Raw genomic sequence first — 20,306 nt, 5'->3', positions numbered from 1 at the left:
CAATCGTGGCAATGTCGGCCTCTGGAGGGAAGAAGCCTTTTTTGACCGCTTCAGCAAAGAGATCACTCAGCCGCGGGACCAGGTGATCTTTATAGGTGGCATAGAACTCTTGGGGGAAGCCATCCGGTCCCGGGGTCTTCCCCGAGGACGTGCGCCCTATCGCATCTCCAATCTCCTCAGGAGAAATGAGCGCCTCCAGACTCTCCCAGTCTCCTGACCGAAGTTGGGGAAGTCGTAAGTTACTAGCGGCGAGCAGAGATGCCAGGGAAAGGTCCGGCGTACGGGTCCGATATAGCTACGTATAGTACTGAGCGAAGGCTTCCGCCATCGCCACGGAGGAAGATTGGAGCACGCCATCAGAGTTGGCCACCGCCGGGATGATGCGTGATGCCCTGGGGTAAGTGGCCAGCCGGTGCAGCAACGCACCGTTCCTATTGCCCCACCCGTACACCCTCGCCAGAGAGGATTGCCAGAGGAGCTTAGCCGCGTCAAGCGACCGTTGACAAATCTCATCACGCAGAAGTCGCAGTTGCCGAGTCCCGGCCGGATCATCGGACTCGGAGAGAGACTGCTCCAGTCGCAGCGCACGGGCCTCGCAGGCGGTGAGCTGCTGCAGTTGCGTCTGGCGGTGCCGTACCACATGTGCCTTGGCAGCCCCCCTAATGGTGGCCTTACAGGCCTCCCAAAGGGTGCCCGTCGAGGAGACCGACCCGTCGTTGTCACCATAGTAATGCGTCAATGCGGACCCCACCTCCCTACGGAGCGTCTTATCCTGGAGGAACCAAGCGTTAAAACGCCACATCTGGCGGGCCCCGCGGGGTGGGGGGCCCAGGCTTAGGAGGACCGGAGAGTGATCGGATACCCCCTGGGGAGGATGCAGATGTCCTGGATGCCTACACAGTCGGCGGGGGGGACAAAGATCGCGTCAATGCGTGCATGGGTGTGATGGGCGGCCGAAGTATGAGTATATTGCCGTGTGTGCGGGTGCCAGGTCCGCCATGCGTCGCACAAGCCCTGAGCTTCCGCCCAACCCGCCAGCTGCTTCGCCCGCGCGTCGCCGGTGTCTGAAACCGGACCCGAGGAGTCGAGCTGCGGGGCCGAAACAGCATTGAAGTCCCCCCCCCCGAACAATAGTGCCCAGAGGGAGAGTTGCCAGCCGAGAGGCGACCTGAGCTAAAGCCTGAGACAGCCCAGAGGGCGGCACGTAAAAGCGATAAGAAGCTGAGGGGCCGACCCTCAAGCGTGCCGCAAACGGCAATCCCCATTCCGTGGGGGTCATGGATCACCCGGGTAAAGACAAAAGGGAGGGAGCGGCGCAGCAGAACGGCGACCCGTCGACCCCCCCCCGAGCCGCGCGAGAACCCGGAGTGCCACACCCGGTCATACCCACAGCGTGCCAGAAAGGGACATTTCTTGCCAAGCAGGTGGGTTTCCTGAAGCATGAGCACGTCTACCTCTGCGCGCTGGGCATATTTAAGTATGGCGGTGCGCTTGAGCCTATCCAGCAAGCCGTTCACGTTCCAGGACAGGATGCGCACCTGGGCCTTAGGAGTTAGGTCCTCCATGACAGCGGCGGGAGCGGAACGCGCTGGGAGCGAAGCGGCCAAGGGACGCCAGGAAGACACCCTACGACGGATCTCACGCTGGGGAGAGCCAGTGGACGGCGGCGGAAAACGGGCGACGGCAGAGTGCGTGTCAGTGTCTGCATGGAGTAGCGTGACGACACTTGTGGTGTGGTGCTGCATGAGAGGCTCATTGGAGAACAAACCCAAACCAAACAAAACACCCTCCCAAGGAGGAACAAACAACGAATACCCAACCCCCACCCTACACTTCAAGAAAGGAAGCATCTGTCGCCCTAACTGAACCAACATTTACAAGGCCCCAAGCTTGGGCGCTCGGGTGTAAAGAGCTTGGTGGACCCCTCCTGAAGTACGGATTCCAATGTCTTGTCCTAGGTTGCTACAGAAAAACGTGAGGTTGCAGAGCCCCCCACCCCCACTACCGGGCAGGGTCGCCGCCTCCCCCTGTGGATATAGAAAACAAAGAGAAAGTCATATAGCAGGGCTGCGGGAAAGGTCTGACAGGTCGATTGGCGCTTGGAGGGGGGTCGGAGGCCCATCCGGCTGAGGCAACAGACGGCGCCGAGACCCCCCAGCCGCAAGAGATGATGTCCCAGACGAGGCAGAGGAGTCTCTCACTTTTCTTCCAAATAGGCTCGCGGACCGGGTCCTGGCCCCTGCCGCGCCTCGGCGTTGCCAGGAGTGCGTGCGCTACTTGCGCCGTGATCGTTGGGACCCAACTGCAACAGGGCCCCGGGGCACAGTACTGGGCGACACCCCTCCGGACTGGCGCATAGGTTTTTCCTCGGTGAGCCAGTTCCATGCTGCCCTGGGAGTGTCAAAGAACAGTGTCTTGCCCTGGAAAATGACGCGTAGGCTAGCTGGGAACTGGAGCTGGTATTGGAGGCCCAGGGAGCGCAGCTTTTGCTTCACCTCCGTGTAGGAGCGGCGTTGTTCTTGGACCTCCCGGGTGTTGTCCGGGAAGATCATAATGGTGTGGTTATTAAAAGTCAAGGGGCCGCTCACCCGCGCCTCCCGCAGGATAGCGTCTCTGTCCCTGAAGTTGAGGATCTTAAGAATAAAGGGGCGCGGGGGGGCTCCCACTGGAGGCTTGGCCGCCAGCGACCGGTGCGCCCTCTCCACCACGAACCAAGTGGACAAACTAGCCGCCGGCATCCAGGACTTGAACCAAGCATCCAGAAAGTCGACAGCTCGGCCAGACTCGACCCCCTCCGGAAAGCCCACCAGGCGAAGGTTGTTGCGGCGGGCACGGTTTTCGGCATCCTCTGCCCGTCTATGCAGTTCCTAGGAGTGGGTCGTGAGCTCCCGGACCTGGTCCTGTAGCTGGCGAATGTCGTCCTCCGCCATTGAGATCCGGGATTCCGTTTCCGTAATGCGGGCCGTGGCATTGCGGAGGTCCTGCCTCAGGAGTGTAACATCCACCTTCACTTCCCCAACCATCCCCTCCAAGGAGGCGCGGGAGGCATCAATGGCCTGGAGGATGATGGCCAAGTCCTTGTTCGGGGCCGGGGCCGCCCCCCCGCTCGCGCCCGGCGGGTCCGAGCTCGCAAATTGGTCAATCTTCGTTTGGTGGGACGCTGACGGCGGTCTGGGACTTTTTTCTTTGCCCATGGTGGCCCCCAGGGAACAGGCGCCAGGCCCGAGGTCGGGCGCGGTGGAACGTCAGACAGACCCACCCGCCAGGCAAAGCGGCCCCCAGCGCCGGGCCGGGAACGGAGAAATCGAGGAAAGGGTGAGGGAGGGCCCAGAATTCAACGGGCACGCCACCTCCCCAGTGAGATCCGGACTGGGCCTCACTCACCTCGCCGTAGGCACCCCGCTGTGGTCCGCACCCGTGGTGGTCACCAGTCAAGGCACAGCGCACGGGCCGCCGAATCACTGTCGTCCGCCCCAGTCCACAGGGCCGTCCCAATCAGCGGGGCAAGTCCCCATCCACCTTCGGCCCGGGGCCGACAGCCGGACCCCCCCCGGGCGCAAGGGCCAGGGGGTGCCCCCACCAGGCCAAGCACAGCGCCGGGGGCCACCCAGCCCGGTCAAGACGGTCAAGGGGGGCGCTCCTACCGGCAGTGCCTCCCGGTCAATGGTGAAGGGCAAACGTGGTCTCCGGCGGCCCGTCCCAGAGTCCCCCTTCGGCCGCCGCTGTGGGCGCCAAGGAAACATCGCAGCCCTGTGTCCGGCGGCCGCCCTCAGGGTCCGGCGGGGACGTCACCGCCTCGGGGATCGCCCAGGCAAGAGTTCCCCCATCGGGCACCCAGGGTAGGCTGATGAGGGGCCAGGGGTCGGCTCCAATCCGTGGCCGGCAGCGTAAGCGGAGAGTGGGAGTCAGCGGGTCTGGTCTCTTGGGCAGGCACACACAGCTCGGGCCGGTCCGCCCGTCGGACAGGGTCTCCCCGCTACTGGTCGCGGGCTACCACCCCACAGGCAGCTCTGGGGGCGCTCACCAGCCGTTGCTCCCCCCAACTCACTGGAGGTCCGATGAAGGCGCGGGTTCCACTCCGCAAGCTCCCACGACCGGCGGCCAGCCGCCGTCGGCCCTTCGTGGTGCGCCGCGGGCTCTCGTAGCTTGCAGTGCCGGCCGTGGAACCGTCCGGGTGCGTCCTTGTTCCCCGGTGCGGCTTACGGGCCTCCCATCTCAGCTCCGGTGGCTCAGAATCGGCCGGAAATCTCACCGAGGGTAGGGCAGCAGCTCTGCTATATGCGGGGACCACTGGGTCGCACCTAGGACAGTCGTGGCGGATTCAGGTCGGATGCGAGGGGTCAGGCATCCAGGAGCCTCACATCATTGCGGCCATCTTGGTTAGCGCCACCTAGCGCTCTCTCTAAGGTGAGGAATCTAACTAACGTGTTTCTTTCAGATGAACAAGTTACTTACCTTCGGTAATGATGTATCTGTAAGAAACATTAGTTAGTTAGATTCCTCACCGACCCACCCATCCTCCCCGCTCTGCGAACCGACATCTAGGGTTAAGGTCATCCTGTTCAGGGCCCTAGACTTTTTGGCACCAGTGTCGGTCTTTTGCAGGGCTCTCCGTTCCTGGCGTGGAAAGCTATGTACAAGAACTGACGTCAGCTCGCGAGGGCGGCGTCTAAGTACTGCGACGACATCATTCCGTGGTGCAGACCCACCCCCGGGGTTGGTATTGCTGGGGTATCTATTCTAAGGTAAGGAATCTATCACTAACGTGTCTCTCTCAGATGCACAAGTTACTTACTTGTGTAATGATATATCTGTAAGAGACATTAGTTAGTGATAGATTCTTTACCGCCCCACCTCCTCCCCGTTCTGCGAATTGATTTCTAGGGTTAAGGTCATCACTTTCAGGACCATAGTTTCAATGCACCAGTGGTCAGTATCTTGCATGGCTCTGCGTTCCTGGCGCGGAAAGTCATGTACAGAACTGATGTCCGCCCGCGTTGGTGTGTCTAAGTAGCTCCAGCGACGTCATCTCGGCGACTACGACGCCAGCGACGTATGCGGAGCCGTACGACGACGCCTACCAACGCGCAGGGGTACTGCTGAGAAAAAACTTTCGCAATCCAGTTTGATGCCTGGGAATATTCTAAGGTAAGGAATCTATCACTAACTGATGTCTCTTACAGATGTATCGTTACACAAGTAAGTAACTTGTGCAACAGTCTTTGCAAAGTGCTTGAATATTTTACTTCCAAAAGAAATTATGGAAGTTTATCAAGATACAAAGACCGTTTAACAGTTAAGATTATGTTACAAAAGAAATTATAATGCATGCCTGCAGCCATTGGGGATTTCAGAAACCAGTTTTATTCACTACAAACCAAAATGAAGTTGTCAAGAAATACTGTGAAAGCCAGTCAGAAAACCTTGCCCAGTCTTGGATCGCTTCACTTTGTAATTTTGGAGCCGCTAATGCCCCAAAAAACCTTTAATCAGGGTTAATTAAATGGAAAACCGTGTTTTTGACTACCATAAAATCTCTCGCCAGAGATACTGAGTTACAAGGTTACATTTGATGAGCTTTGCATAGCCTTTATGAATGACAAAGTTATTTTAAGAAGTCATCCTACTTTTTTGGCTAAAATTATTGGAGTTTCACTTGACCCAATAAATTTCTTAGCACACACATTTTTGTGACTTCTACTTTGGATACTAAAAGCATCTTCCACAATATGCTGGATAATAGAATAAGATGCATTATTTTACCTTGGCATTACAACACATTGTAGCCTGTGTTCCAGTCTGTTCTTTACTATCTGGGGTTCCTACTCTTGGCAGTGAGGCTTCAGAAGCTTCCATAACAAGCTGTCTAGACTTGTAAAGTTTGAAGCTATGCTCTAAAGAACATTCTCCATCCAGCAGGCTTACATTATCATTCAGTTTGGCCAAAGCCATCTTCTCTTTCCTAACCTGTTTCCCAGTTGATTTAATTTTCAAGGCAGCATGATGCATTATCTGTGAAAATACCTTTCTATAGATACACTTTTTCGAATGCTATCTCGCAGAAACTTTTCAGGAGTACCCCTGAGCGCTGGTAGTTGGCTCTGTGCGTATCCGCACTGATGATGTTCCACGACGGAACTGACGTTCGGAGCTTATATAGGTGCCACTTCTGCATGCTGATATTGGTTCCTTTGAATGATACATCTTATTTTCCTTTTTTCCGTTCCACCAGATGTGGAATCAGAGCTACTTCTCATCTCCTTGAGACCCATACCGTGGTCAAAAGTTTTTTTTGTTGTGTTTTTTTTTTTTGTTTTTTTTTACATCGTACAAGGAAAATGTCACTTTACAAAACAGGTTTTAGCCCTGTAAGGACTGTCACAAACAAATGTCTCTGACAGATCCTCATCAAATTTTTCTGTGGTGCCTGGGGTCTAGCCACGACTCTAAGGCCTGCAGTGTTTGCGCTTTGATGAACCCATTGGTCATACTGGAATACAAGACGAAACTCTACATTGCCAAGCACCGGAACGAGACAAGTCCAGGTCGAGAGTTTGGTCCTTGCTACATTCAAGATCCAGAAGTTGTCGGAGTCATTCGAGGGGTTGATCGTCCTCTCGTTTAAAAGTTTGAGGTAAATCGTAGAAAAAAACGCCAGAAATCCAAACGGGACTCGGCCTCTTCCTGTCACTCACACTGACATGTGGATGTTATGCCATACATCTCTATCTCGCTCCCAAAGTTGTTTGACTTTGAAACCGATCCCACAACTTGCTCCGGCACAAGCTAAGTTTCTGGAGCTACCCCCTTCATCTGAGCCATTCTGTACATGGTTCAGTTTTGTGACTTTCTCCTGGAAAACAGAATCCAAGATTTACGGGCTATAATCCCTATCTTTCTACCTCAGTCCTGGATTTCAGTGAGGTGGACTTTGAGACTATTAAGACTCATGACCGCCTGCATCCTGTTGGTCAAGCACGCCGGGCGGGCATACACGAGCTCTGCAATGGGATCTGAAGTCTCAGTGGGCCCTACATCAACGGGACTTCTCCGACCACGTTCAGACTTGGAGGCGTGAAGGATCTGGAGTGGTGGTTACTTCACCACTATTGTATCAGTGGCAGACCATCTCCCTTCCGCGCCCAGAGCTCCCAGTGGGTGATGGATGCATTTAAATCTGGGTTAGAGTGGCCATCTGAGAAAGGTGATAACAGAGGCCTCTGGTGGAGTCCCAGCTTCATCTCAACCTTCTGGAGCTGAGGGCAATCCACTTGGCATTGAAAGCTTTCCTTCCATCCAAAAGTGGGAGACTGGTGGTGGTGCTCCATGACAACACCACTGCCTTGTGGTAATGCAGCAAACAGGCGGGTGGAGCCATGGACCTTGTGCCAGGAGGCCTTGCACCTCTAGAAATTTCTGGAACACCAAGGCATCTTCCTGGTAGTGAACCACCTGGAAGGATCTTTGAATGCCAGAGAAGATGAGCTCAGTCATCAGCGCCTAGAAGCTCATGAGTGGCAGTTATTCTGGGTGGTGGGGCATGGTTTCTTCCACAGATTGGGAGTACCTTGGCTCGATCTGTTTGCCACAGACGAGAATGCGCAATATCAACGCTTCTGCACATTTGGAGTTTCCAAGTTATCTCTCACTCAAAGTCTCATTCCGCCTCGAGTGGACATCGGGAGTCCTGTATGTCTTTCTGCCAATGCTGCTCCTGCCCAAAGTTCTCAAGAAGATCAGCACCTACCGGGCCCGAGCCATCCTAGTGATCCCGTACTAGACACTAAGAGTATGGTATTCAGAACTCCCGGGGCATGATCAGGCTGCCTGGCTGGGTGGATTTGCTGTTGCAGCAGCAAGCCATGGTTCTGCAATCAAGCCTTCACAATGTCCACTTTCATGCTTGGAGATTGAGTGGCAACAGCCGACAACCTTTGACCTTCCCTCAGAGATAATTGATGTAATCTTGGCAGCCAGGCATCCCTCAACAAAAGCTATATACACCTCTTGTTGGGACAAGTATTTGGCTTAGTGCGGTATTCAGCCGATAGGCCCCCTTAAAGTTATCTGATGTTTTCTTTGTTTTTTCCCTAGCCCGGCAAGCCCTTGCTCTGGGCACACTTAAAGGGTACCTTTTAGCAGTTGCAGTATCAATCCTCTTTGTTTGTCTTCAGTTATGTGTTTTTTGAAAGGTTTCAAAAATTAGTTTCCTTCTTCTTTCTATGTCATGCTTTGATCTTAGCTTGGTCCTTACATTTCTGATTGGCAGTCCATTTGAGCCAATTCACAGCTATTCCTTGCGGCCCCACATGCTCAAGCCATTATTCCATGCTGCCATCACATCAGCATAGCATGTGAGGGAGCTTCAATCTGTCAACCCACCGTACACCACCTTCTGCCCAGGCCAACTGGTTTTGCGGATAACAGCACTTTTCTTTCCTAAAGTTGTGATGCCGTTCCACTTCTGTCAGAACATCTTGCAGGCGTTCTGTGCTCCAGCATCCCTCTAGAGAGGACTCCAGGAGGCCCAGACCTCTGGAAATGGTGCACCACCAAGGAATCTTCCTGGTGATGAACCACCTAGTAGGATCCTTGAATGTTAAGGCGGATGAGCTCAGCCATCAGCCCCTAGCGAATCACTAGTGACCGTTACACCTGTAGGTTATGTGGGGTCTCTTCCATGAAGGGGAGGGCCTTGGCTCGATCTGTTTGCCACAACCGAAAATGCAGAATATCTGCACTTTACTCATTGAAGTTTCTAAAGCCTCTCTTATTCAGAGAATGGAACTCTGGAGTCATGTACGCCTTCCCACAGATGCCACTACTACCCTCAATTCTCAAGAAGGTCAGGACTGACCGAATGCAAATTATCCTAGTGGCCGGGTATTGGGCACAAAGTATGGTGTCCAGAACTCCTGGGCTTGAGCATCTGTTCCCCCATCAGGCTGCCCCTCTGTGAGGATCTGCTGTTGCAGCAGCAGGGCAAGGTTCTGTACATGGCCCTTCACAATCTCCACCTTCATCCTTAGAGATTGAGCGGCAACAGCTGAACACCTTTGGCCCTTGTCCGGAGGTGGTTGATGTGATCTTCGCAGCCAGGTGTCTCTCGACAAAAAATGTATAAGCCTGTCATTGGGACACATTTGGGACTTGGTGTGGTGCTCGACAGATAAACCCCTTCCAGGCCATGTTATCTGATGTTTTGTTGTTTATTGTGGCTCAACCCTGGCAAAGCTTTGCTCTGGGCACAATCAAAGGGTACATTTTGGCTCTATTGGCCTTGTTGTAGTTGCCTGATTAGCTCTAATTGTTTTAAGTCTCCAGTTGTTATGCACTATTTGAAATGTTTAAATTTGCTTCCTCCCTCTCTCTCTCTCTTTGTGAAGACTCAGTGGGACCTTAACTGAGTATTTACATTTCCACGCCAGGCCAAACATTACCCTGCTGGTGTTCTATGGTCCGCCTCATCCTTCTAAGGAGGAGGAAAGACTCTATAGCTTGGACCCCAAGAGAGCGTTGAGATTTTACATGGATTGTAGCAAAGAATACCGGTTGGTCTATCAGCTCTTTGTGGGGTTTTCTGGAGCAAAAAAAGGCAAAGTTGTGCCAAAGAGAACCATTTCCAGCTGGATCATGCATTGTATTAAGGCCCGCTAATCATTAGTTTAAAAACTGCCTCTGGAAGGACTGCAAGCTCATTCAACCGGGCAACAGCTGCTGACACTTAATTAGCATCCAAAATCCCTGTCCTAGACAATACGTTCATGAAACACTATTGTCTTGACAGTCCAGTTCACCAAGAGGGGCATTTGGTCCACTCAGTCTTGCAGGACTTTTTGGTTTGAGTCCATCCAAAAACCCATCTCTAATATAGGTACTGCTTTGGAATCTATTTTTAAGGTGAGGAATCTGTGGCTAGAAGTCTCCGTAAGGGTGCCTTACCTTGGGTAACGCTCTTTCTGGTAGAGACTCTTTGTAGACTCAGATTTGTCACTAACTGTCCCTTCCTCCTCGTTCTGTGGTTGGCCTCTATCCATTAATAGCATCCTAAGTCAAGGAATCGGCACTGTGGTCACACCACTTTGCTTTAAGGCTCTACATCTGGAGGCATGGTCAGTCTCGAAAGCATCTGGGCGGATATCATCAGTGCAGAGCCCGACCCTGCTACCAACTGACATGGAGAGATACTGCTAAAAAGTTTTCAGATCCAGTTTGATGTCTGGGGAATATTCATAAGGTGAGGAATGTTATGTTATGTGTATTTGTATTTTCAAAGTACACTATCACCCACAAGGGTATCCATGTACTGAATAGGGGTATGTGCTAGCCCTTACTATAATATGTTGGTTAATTAAATGCCAGATCTTCAGCTTCTTGCAGAATTCCAGAAGAGAGAAGGAGGCTATTATCTGGAGAGGGCGGTCGTTCTACGCTTTAGGAGCGATGTTAGAGACCGCTCGTCCTCCTGATCTGGTTCTGTGGATGATTGGGGAGTAGGAGTTGAGTGGAAGTGTCTAAATGGTTGGTGGAAGGAGATGGGACTTTTGAGGTTGGTGGGGCTCAAGTTGTGGAGTGCCTTGAATGTATGTGTTTGAATTCCGAATTGAGCTCATTTGTGTATTGGACGTCAATGTAGTTCCTTCAGGCGTGATGGGAGTTCTGTGCGGAAGATTGAGGATGAGTCTGGTTTCCGAGCTCTGGATGGACTCTAGTCTTGTGAGTCTAGTGAGTTGCTTGGTGATCCCGGCATAGAGGGTGTTCCCATAGTCCAACTTGCTGGTGACTAGGGTGTGCGTGAAAAGATCTTCCTTAACAACTTCAGGATGTGGAAGCAGGATGCAGTGACAGTGTTGACTTGTGCAGTCATATCCAGATTGCTGTTGATGATTATTCCGAGGTTCCTAGCATGTGTTCTGGGTGCGGTTGCGGTTGTGGGTCCGAGTTCGACTGGCTGCCAGTTGAAGTCCAATGGTGAGGTTTTCTTGCTGATATCACAACTTTTGTCTTGTTCCTGTTGAGTTTGAGACAATTGGCTTTCATCTAGTTAGCGGCTTTGGTCATGCAGTGAGGTATCTGCGGCTAGATAGTCTCTTCCAGAAAGACCATTACTGATGGGAAGTAACATGTTTTTCCAAGTCCTTCAGCCCTTTGACACACACTCTTCTACTTATCTCATATCTTATAGCACCATCTCAGGCAGATAAGTACAATGATTTTTGGAGCCTGCCTACTTATTACTGTCAGATCCTGCAGTATGGGATCCTTATTGAGCTTAGATTTTTTAACTTTTGGAGTTCTTTGGCACCAGCTATACTGCACCACCCGATGGGAGGACTTCCATGTGAGGACTGAAAAACTGAGAATATTTGAATTATTAGTGTAAGGTACTTTGTTTTTTCGAAAAGGCTCAGCTTAACTTCTGCAAGAGACTAAAAGGGGCCCTCACTCTTTGTGTAGAGTATAGTTTAAGGCTGCTTTGTGAGTACAGCATCATTATATTTGATCCAGGTATAAAGACCACTTTGGTTAATCTGGTCTTTAGCTAAATCCATTTTGAACCTCGTGGCCCTCTAAAATTCTTTAAAACTTCTTAACCTGGTCCATGTCTATTGGTAATCTAGGACAAGAAAATGCTAGAAAGAAAAAGCATTGATTGCTTCATTATGCAATATGCCGACTCCTTTGTGCAATTTCAAGTACAACATTAGCTTCCATTAGTTTTGTGCAGCACATTTAGCAATAAATCACATTTTACTATGAATACTAGGGATGTGTTGCTGTCCCGCCATAGTCTATGAAAGGAGAATCTTACTTAGGGAACTATTTCTGAGGCAAAGAGCAAGTACCTGCTTAGAGGCCTCAGCGATGTCTTTCACAAACAGAGCCCTGCTCCTTGGCTCACTGCGGAAGATTTATAAAAATTCTCAGGGAGGCTCTCCAGCCCCGTCCTGGCCCCCTTCAACGTTCACACAAAGTTCAAAAGCTGATATAGGATTACTTTATACAGAAACCGGGAGACAGAATTTTTGCCCAACAGAAATGAAATCCCAGAGGTTATGTTTCTACAACATTAAAGACAAGCTAGTGGAAGGAGACAATAGCAACACTATAAGGCTAACCGCCATCTTCAAATTAAGAACCCCAGCGATTGGGAAACACCATCTCCCTCAATCCTCAAAAGCAATAAAGTGGCACCAGCACATTAGCCTATTATGCCGGTTTCAAATTTCACGTCTGCACAAAGCACATGCACCTTATTAGAGAGTCAGGACTACGGGCAAAATATGCGCAGTCAAAGGGACAGGGAGGAAGAACTGGAGAACTGATGGGACAAAGCGGGTGGTGTGTTCACTGGGGATGAACCGATTGCACGAATCACACGCACTTTATCAGAGAGACATAACGTGCTGGTTAAAGGGACAGGGATGAAGATCTGGAGAACTGATGGGACTAAAAACTGGGGACATGTACAGTGGGTATGAACTGATGAGTAATGCGCACTTCATGCACGAATCTCAAGGTGCTTCACCATTTACAAACCTGGATGCAAGGGCCAACTGCAACTCTCTATACAAGATATTCTCTATTAATTGGACTCCAGAGCAATTGTTTTTTTCTTTTTTCGTGCAATTGAAGATTCAAGCTAGGGTACACTTAAGATCCATTATTATTGTTTTTCTTTTATAATGTTATTTTACTGTAATTCAATGGATTTAATAAACTTATGCAAATAAACTTCACATATCCTATATACTAGGGATACAAAGGGACTATCTGATGTGCATTTAGCTCCTTTGGTTTCTGTTGAGGCAACACACATTGTTACTTAATGCATGTTTTGGTTTCATCTGCCTCAAAATTGGGTAATGAACATTGTGCTAAAATTGCATTTCCAAGTTGTTCAGCTTGCAGTATGACTTGCATAATGTTACATTTGATAAATTACAGAGGAAAAGAAAAATGTGATCACTGAATTGTCAGAGTTGAGAAAACAGCTCCGTAGTGAACAGAGACGTCTGGAGGGACGATTACTTGATGCTGGCGAAGAGGATGATTTGTCGTTGGTAGGGACGACCAGGTGAGTTAGCACTGAAAGATTTTATAACTTCCCTTCTACAACCAGCCGAAATTGTTGCATACAAAATGTACTTGTGCTAGGTTATTGTAGTTTCTGAAAATGTAATGGGCTTGTGCAAGTGCTCGGATACAATATGTACAATGAATGCTCAAACCATTAAGAGTTTAAAAGCTCATGCATCTTCACTTGTTAAAATAAGTATAAATGAGTTCACATTTAGAATTAGTGTTTGATAGGTAAGGGGTGCCTAACCACGTCTAGCCCAGTCCAGCCACAGGTTCACGCAAGCTGCCCAGTCTCTGCGTGGCCATGGACGTGGGACCCAGCGACCTCGCGGGTCCGGGAGCCAGTGGGCGGGCCAGTTCACCCTTCCCCCCCCTCCCCACCACAGCCTCCAAACCCTCCAAGTCTGACATTTCAGTCCCATCAACGGCCAGTGGGCGGCAGGATTTGCCATCACCTCCCCACTGGCAATCCTTCACGTCGGACAGGTAGGTTTTGCAAATAGTCCGAAGGGGCTACTCCCTCCCCTTCGAGACTACCCCTCCCTCCATGCCACCGTCTTTTGATCTCATGGCGCTTCTCCACCAGGAACTCTCAGCTCTCTTGGCCAAGGGAGCTATCGAGAGGGTCCCTGCACCAGAAGTAGTTCATTGTTGCTATTCTCGCTACTTTCCAATGCCCAAAAAGGACAAAGGCCTGCGTCCTATTCTAGACCTCCGGGCTCTCAACCACTTCCTCCAGAAGGAAAAGTTCAAAATGCTCACTTTGGATCAGGTCTTGTCTGCCCTCAACCCTGGATAATGTGGATGGTGGTGCTGGACTTGCAGGATGCCTATTTCCATATTCCTGTCCTGCCGGACCACAGACGCAACCTACGGTTCACGGTGGGCCACGAGCATTTTGAGTTCACCGTGCTCCCCTTTGGCCTTACCAGTGCCCCTCGGGTGTTCATGAAAGTGATGGCGGTGGTCGCAGCTCATCTGCGCAGGTCAGGGGTTCCAGTCTTCCCCCTATCTCGACGACTGGCTGTTGAAAGCGTGCTCGCCCCAGGTTGCCGTCTCCCACCTCCAGACTACGGCGGACCTCCTGCACTCGCTGGGGTTCACTATCTACGTGCCAAAGTCACACCTGACTCCCTCTCATACGCTCCACTTCATCGGAACTGTTCTGTACACAGTGCAGTTTCAGGCCTATCCTCCCGAGCAGTGAATCTAGGATATTCGGGCTATGATACTGATGTTTCAGCCTCTGTCCTGGATTTCGGTGCGAATGACCCTGAGGCTGCTGGGCCTCATGGCCTCCTGCATCCTGGTGGTGGGACCTGAGGTTCCAGTGGGCGCAGCACCAGGGGAATCTTTCAGTCTACGTCCAGATCTCAGAGGGAACTGTACAACAATTGCAGTAGTGGCTAACGAACCAAGCTTGGGTCTGAGGCAGATCCCTCTCCCTTCCCCAACCAGATCTCACAGTGGTGACACATGCATCACTTTTGGAATGGGGCGGCCATCTGGGAGAGGCGGAGATCAGAGGCGTCTGGTTTCCGGCAGAGTCCGGATCCATATCAACTTGTTGGAGCTTCGGGAGATCCGCCTGGTACTGAAAGCTTTCCTTCCCTCTTTCAAAGGGCAAGTGGTGCAGGTGTTCGCCGACAACACCACTGCCATGTGGTACTGCAACAAACAGGGCGGGGTGGTGTCGTGGACCATGTGTCAGGATGCTCTTCGCCTCCAGACAAGGCATAACCCTGGTGGTTCAACACCTGGCAGGTTCTCAGAATGCCAGGGCAGACAAACTCAGCTGTTGGTGTCTGGTAGATCACGAATGGCGTCTTCACTCGGAGGTGGTGCAAGGTCTCTTTTAGCCATGGGGAGAGCCTTGGCTAGCTCTCTTCGCTGCCGAAGAGAACACAATATGTCAGCAGTTCTGCGCATTTGAGTTTCCAAGGCAGCACTCGCCCGGCGGCGCTTTTCGTTGTGAGTGGAGTTGCGACCTCCTGTATGCCTTTCCGCTTGTACCACTTCTGCCCGGAGTGCTGAAGAAGAGCAAGCATGACCGGGCCCAAGTCATTCTTCTGGCTCTGGACTGGGCACAAAGAGCCTGGTACCCCGAGGTCCTGAGCATGGGCATCGATCCTCCAATCAGACAGCCCCTTCGGGAGGATCTTCGGTCTCAGCAGCAGGGGACGGTTCTTCACCCGAACCTGTCCAGCCTCCACCTCCTTGTGTGGAGATTGAGTGGCGACAGTTGACCTTCCACCCGATATTTGTAATGTCATCTTGACAGCCAGGCGTCCCTCCACTAAAACGGTATACTCTTGTAGATGGAACAAGTTTGTGGCATGGTGCACAGCAAAGGCTGTGGATCCCATTCTGCCCCTCTTTCAGAGATTCTCTTGTATATACTTTCTTTGGCCCAGCAGGGCTTCTGCTCTGGGCACGCCTTAAGGCTATCTTGCTGCTATCTCTGCTTTTCTTCGGCTACCAGATCAGCCATCCTTATTCAAGTCTCCTATTGTAAATAGAATCTTTAAGGGCATTGATCATCTCCTTTCTCCATCTCCTTTCATAATGCCCCAGTGAGACTTGATTCTTGTTCTAACATATCTTATGTGTGCTCCATTCGAGGCTCGTCACAATTTCCCTCTCAGGCTCCTTACTCTAACAAGCATTGAAAATGCAATAGGTCGCGCCTTTAATTAAGTTAAAGCCATTTGCTTTGCTAATGGTATTGTATAGCATAGCAAATGGCTTTAAGTTAATGAAAGGCGAGACCTATTGCATTTTTAATGCTTCTGGAGTTTGTTTTCGGACTTTTCTTGGCACGTGCCCGTCATTGTAGTGATTACGGTCCCCTTGCATGTAGTGCATTCAGGAAATAGTGGGGGTCGAGTGGTAGAGGGTGGTGGGCGGCATCCTCGAAGGTTTACGGACATCAGATTAAAATGTCATTGGTCGTATTTACCATGTGCAACAACAATTGTGCTTCACTTCTAATGCTAGCTGCAAGTGTATGCAAAAACCTAGTTACTTTGAAAACTTCAAAATAACTTGAAGTTTTTTTGCAAACGCTTCAAATGAACACAAGCAACCACCATGCATGTGTGATAACCATGGTGGGTGAGATGTACACAAACAGGTGGTGGAGACGATACGTGAAATGTGTAGAGAAGCGAAAAGCATGGTGCGTGCGACGCTCACAGACACGAGCTGACCAGCCCGCCCTCTTTGCTGGGTAAAGAGGCCGGTGTCGTGCACAGATGCTGAATGCGTGCGCCACACGAGAACTGCAAATATCACCTACAGTACTGAGCTCCTTTGGAGGAAATAACCCCCGAGGTCTGTAACCGTGAGTCAGACCGTGGAAGTTGTACCGACTTCATGGTAAACGAAAAAGTAATGTGATTTAATAGGACATTCTCAAAATTATTTTCCCCTCCCATCGAGTATAGCCATATGCAATAGTTCTTTTATTGAAGGTGCAAAATGTGTTTTACGAGGCGAGAGTAAAGGAAAAAAAACACAAATAAGGTTCGGAGGTGGTAAAACACTTTTAATCTCTTAATTTCCATACAACACAAGGGCTTTTGTATAAATATGCTCAGATTCAAGAAAACACATATTTGTGTACACAAAATGATTATCACGTTGCCTGTGGAGTGGACAACATTGAAAAGAAAGCCTCTACCAAATAAACAAGCTCTCGCAGCAGCTTGTTTATCTTTGCATCACGCTTTCACTTTTAGTGAAAGCGTGATGCAAAAATAAACACGCGGCTGAAGTAACCTGATACTGCTGATTCTAAACAGATGGCCCCACTAAAGATAAGAAATTGCTTTGTGACAGCCGAAAAAGTAGACAAGCCAGTCTGGATGGGCTGAACGAAAATGCGAAAGGGCGGCAACAAAAAGACCTAATTTCAAATGGCAGCCCACCGTTTAGCATAAACGGTGACGCCAGGCAATGGAAATGAGGGGCGGGGTTTCAAGTCCCCTTCTCAAATCTACTCTCTCACTTTAGGTCTTGCCAAGCGAGCACCGCATGTGCTGCAACGCTGGGCGAGACCTAAAAGCTGCCTTCCTTGTTGCTATCACCTCTGCTCACAGAGTGAGTGAGCTTCAGGCTCTATCTTCTAAGCCCCCTTTCTTCTCTGTGCATTTGGACAAAGTGGTGCTTAAGTTGAGGCCCTCATTCCTTCCTAAAGTAGTTACACAATTTCACATAGGACAAACAATCAATTTGCCCACCTTTTTCCTACCCCCGCACCCTTCCGAGGAGAACGAGAGACTCCACCGTCTGGACCCTAAACACATGCATTGTCCTTCTACCTTGACCACACAAAAGATTTCCGGGTGGATTATCAAGTCTTTGTTGGCTATGTAGGCACCAAGAAAGGTCAAGCTGTTCAAAAGCGTACAATCTCTCAATGGGTTGTCCTTTGTATTAAAATCTGTTATGCTTTAGCAAAAAAGGAACCTCCAGTGGGGCTGGGTGCTCATTCCACGAGGGCTACTGCAGCAACCACTGCATTAGCACATGGAGTTCCACTTCTTGACATCTGCCAGGCAGCCACGTGGGCATCCTTGCACACATTCACCAGATATTACTGCTAGGACAGCCAAGTCCGGACAGATGGCTATTTTGCCCGTTCAGTCCTCCAGGACTTTCTTGCGTGGACTTAGTTTGCAGACCCTTCTCTGGGGTTGGTATCACTGGAGTATCTATTCTAAGATGAGGAATCTATAACTAAGAGTCTATTTCAGATGAACAAGTTCCTTACCTTCGGTAACAATGTATCTGTAAGAGACATATGTTAGTTATAGATTCTGTACCGCCCCACACATCCTTCCCGCTCTGTGAACTGACTTCTAGGGATAGGGACACACTTATAGGGCCCTAGTTGTGGCATACCAGTGGTCAGTGTCTTTCATGGCTCTGCGCTTCTGGCGTGGATATTGGAGTCAGAACTGACGTCCGCATGCAGGGGCGGCGTCTCTGTAGGCACTTCGACGTCATCCCGGCGACCACGATGCTGGCAACGGACGCGGAGTCGATCGCCCCAGCTACCGACACGCAGGGGTACTGCTAAGAAAAAAATCTCCGGATCCAGTCTGACGCCTGGGGGTAACTCTAAGGTAAGGAATCTATAACTAACATGTCTCTTACAGATACATTGTTACTGAAGGCCTTAGTGCCCAGAGCTGAGAAGGATTTACCACCCCAGTTTCAGAGTCTAAAAGAGACAGGGTTGAGGCGGCTGACATGGGAAGATCTCATGGTCCTTTTAGTAGTGTAGTGAGTAAATCTGGCCGATGGATATCCCGGTCCCATGGATTTGTAGGCTCTGAAGGTCAACAAAAGAATTATAAAAAGCACCCTCCTATGTACTGGCAGTCAATGTAAAGCCTTCATAGCTGCTGAGGCAGATGCTCAGGTGGGATGTTTTAACTCCAGTCTGGTGGCCAACCTGCTGCACAACTTGGAGTTTCTGGACAGTCTGTTAAGAGGATCGAGCATACAGACTGTTACAGTAGTCCAATCTGGAAGTTATCAGTGTGCAAGTCACTGTCTCTCTGGCCACTATTGGGAGATAATCAGAAACATTTCTCAGTGATTTTTTTTGATTAAAACACATGCCCTTCTACTGCAAAGGCCTGTGCGTGGAAAGACAGGGTAGTATCAAATTGTACCCCCAGATTTCTGACAACCTCAGCAGTAGCAGGGGTGTGGGGGGCCCCGAATCCAGCCACCATTTGGCTGGGGCAAAAAAGTTTGACTTGCCAAACAGCATAATCTTGGTTTTGTTGGTATTACATTTTAAATGATTGGATTGCATCCACTGGATAACTGCGGTGAACGTTTTTAAAAATAAGCTCCTAACCAAAGGATGCTTTGTCCAATGATAAAATAAGCTGTGTATCATCTGCAGATGAGGTGGTTTCTAATAATAATTAATAACTAAACATTTGTAGAAAACTTCAGATCCCATGTGCCATAGGGAACAGTGAACCATCAGTCCATCCAATCAGCATGCAGAGGTCCCTTCATAGCTCCTTGCTGACTATCCTTCCACATCTTTCTTCACTGCTGCAGCAGCGTCCAGCGTAAGTGCTGTTGGCCTTTGGGTCACAGTTACGCTTCTTTTTCTTATATGTAGGGTTTTACACACGATAACCCCTTCTTTATTACAGCCTGACCGTGGGAATGCTCTGACGCTCCTTACACGGTCACTGAGCCTCTTCGAGGACCAGTGCCTTGTTCAAGGCTGTTGGGCTGGTGCAATGCAGTCTTGCAACCACTAGAAGGCACCTGCATGTCTCACACCTGTGAAGCACTTTTCTTGCGCCATGCGACCGGCGCACTAGCTCAGTGCAAAATAAAGTAAAAATACCCTTTTCCCCCTAATAACCTTACCCACCCCTAAACCCTAAAAACACCCTTGCAACCCGATGCCTTTACCCACCCCTAAACCCTAAAAACAGCCTTACAACCCAATGCCCATACCCACCCCTAAACCCTTAAAATACTTTTTCCATCCCACGTGCCTACCCACCCCTGAACCCTAAAAATACCCTTCCCACCCTATACCCCTACCGACCCCAAACGCTAAAACACCCTTACAATCCAATTCCCTTACCCACCCATAAACCTTAAAAATACCCTTACCACCCCTAAGCCCTAAAAATATCCTTACCACCCTATACCCCACCCACCCCTAAACATACCCTTCCAACCCAATAATATTACCTACCCCTAAACCCACCCTTACCAACCCATGCCCCTACACCCCTTAAACCCTAAAAATACTCTTACTACCCGAAACACCCCTAAACCCGAATATACCCTTACCACTTTATACCCCACCAACCCCAAATCCCTAAAAACTCCCTTACAACTAAGTACCCTTACCCACCCCAGAACCCTAAAAAAAACCTCTTACCACCCTATACTCCTAAAACCCTTTAACCCTAAAAACACCCTTACAACCAAATACTCTTACCTACCCCTCAACCCTAAAACGACTCATATCAGTCTATACCCATGTCCACCCTTAAACATATATATATATATATATATATATATATATATATATATATATATATATATATATATATATATTCACTGAAAAAACCATAGGTTTTACACATGTTATAGTTAGCTGGACATTTTACTGATAAAAAACCATTGAAATTCCCCCGTTATAGTTAGTGGAGGCAACTATAACTCAC

At 49.9% G+C, this 20,306-nt stretch overlaps 1 protein-coding gene across 5 annotated transcripts in view; it reads left to right on the top strand.

Annotated features, from left to right (window-relative positions):
• Positions 1 to 20,306, top strand: part of CSPP1 (centrosome and spindle pole associated protein 1) — a 1,290,317-nt gene that overhangs the window by 1,058,620 nt on the left and 211,391 nt on the right. For all 5 annotated transcript variants that reach the window (XM_085605499.1, XM_085605497.1, XM_085605498.1 and 2 more), the window contains one exon: positions 12,949 to 13,078. In XM_085605499.1, coding sequence (XP_085461625.1) covers positions 12,949 to 13,078 — 130 coding nt within the window. The remainder of the gene's footprint in view (positions 1 to 12,948; positions 13,079 to 20,306) is intronic.

This window comes from Triturus cristatus, chromosome 5_1, assembly GCF_964204655.1.
Source record: "Triturus cristatus chromosome 5_1, aTriCri1.1, whole genome shotgun sequence".
In the NCBI taxonomy this organism is placed as follows: domain Eukaryota; kingdom Metazoa; phylum Chordata; class Amphibia; order Caudata; family Salamandridae; genus Triturus; species Triturus cristatus.
The sequence above is the reverse complement of the archived record's forward strand: the minus strand, read 5'-3'. Positions and strand labels throughout refer to the sequence as shown.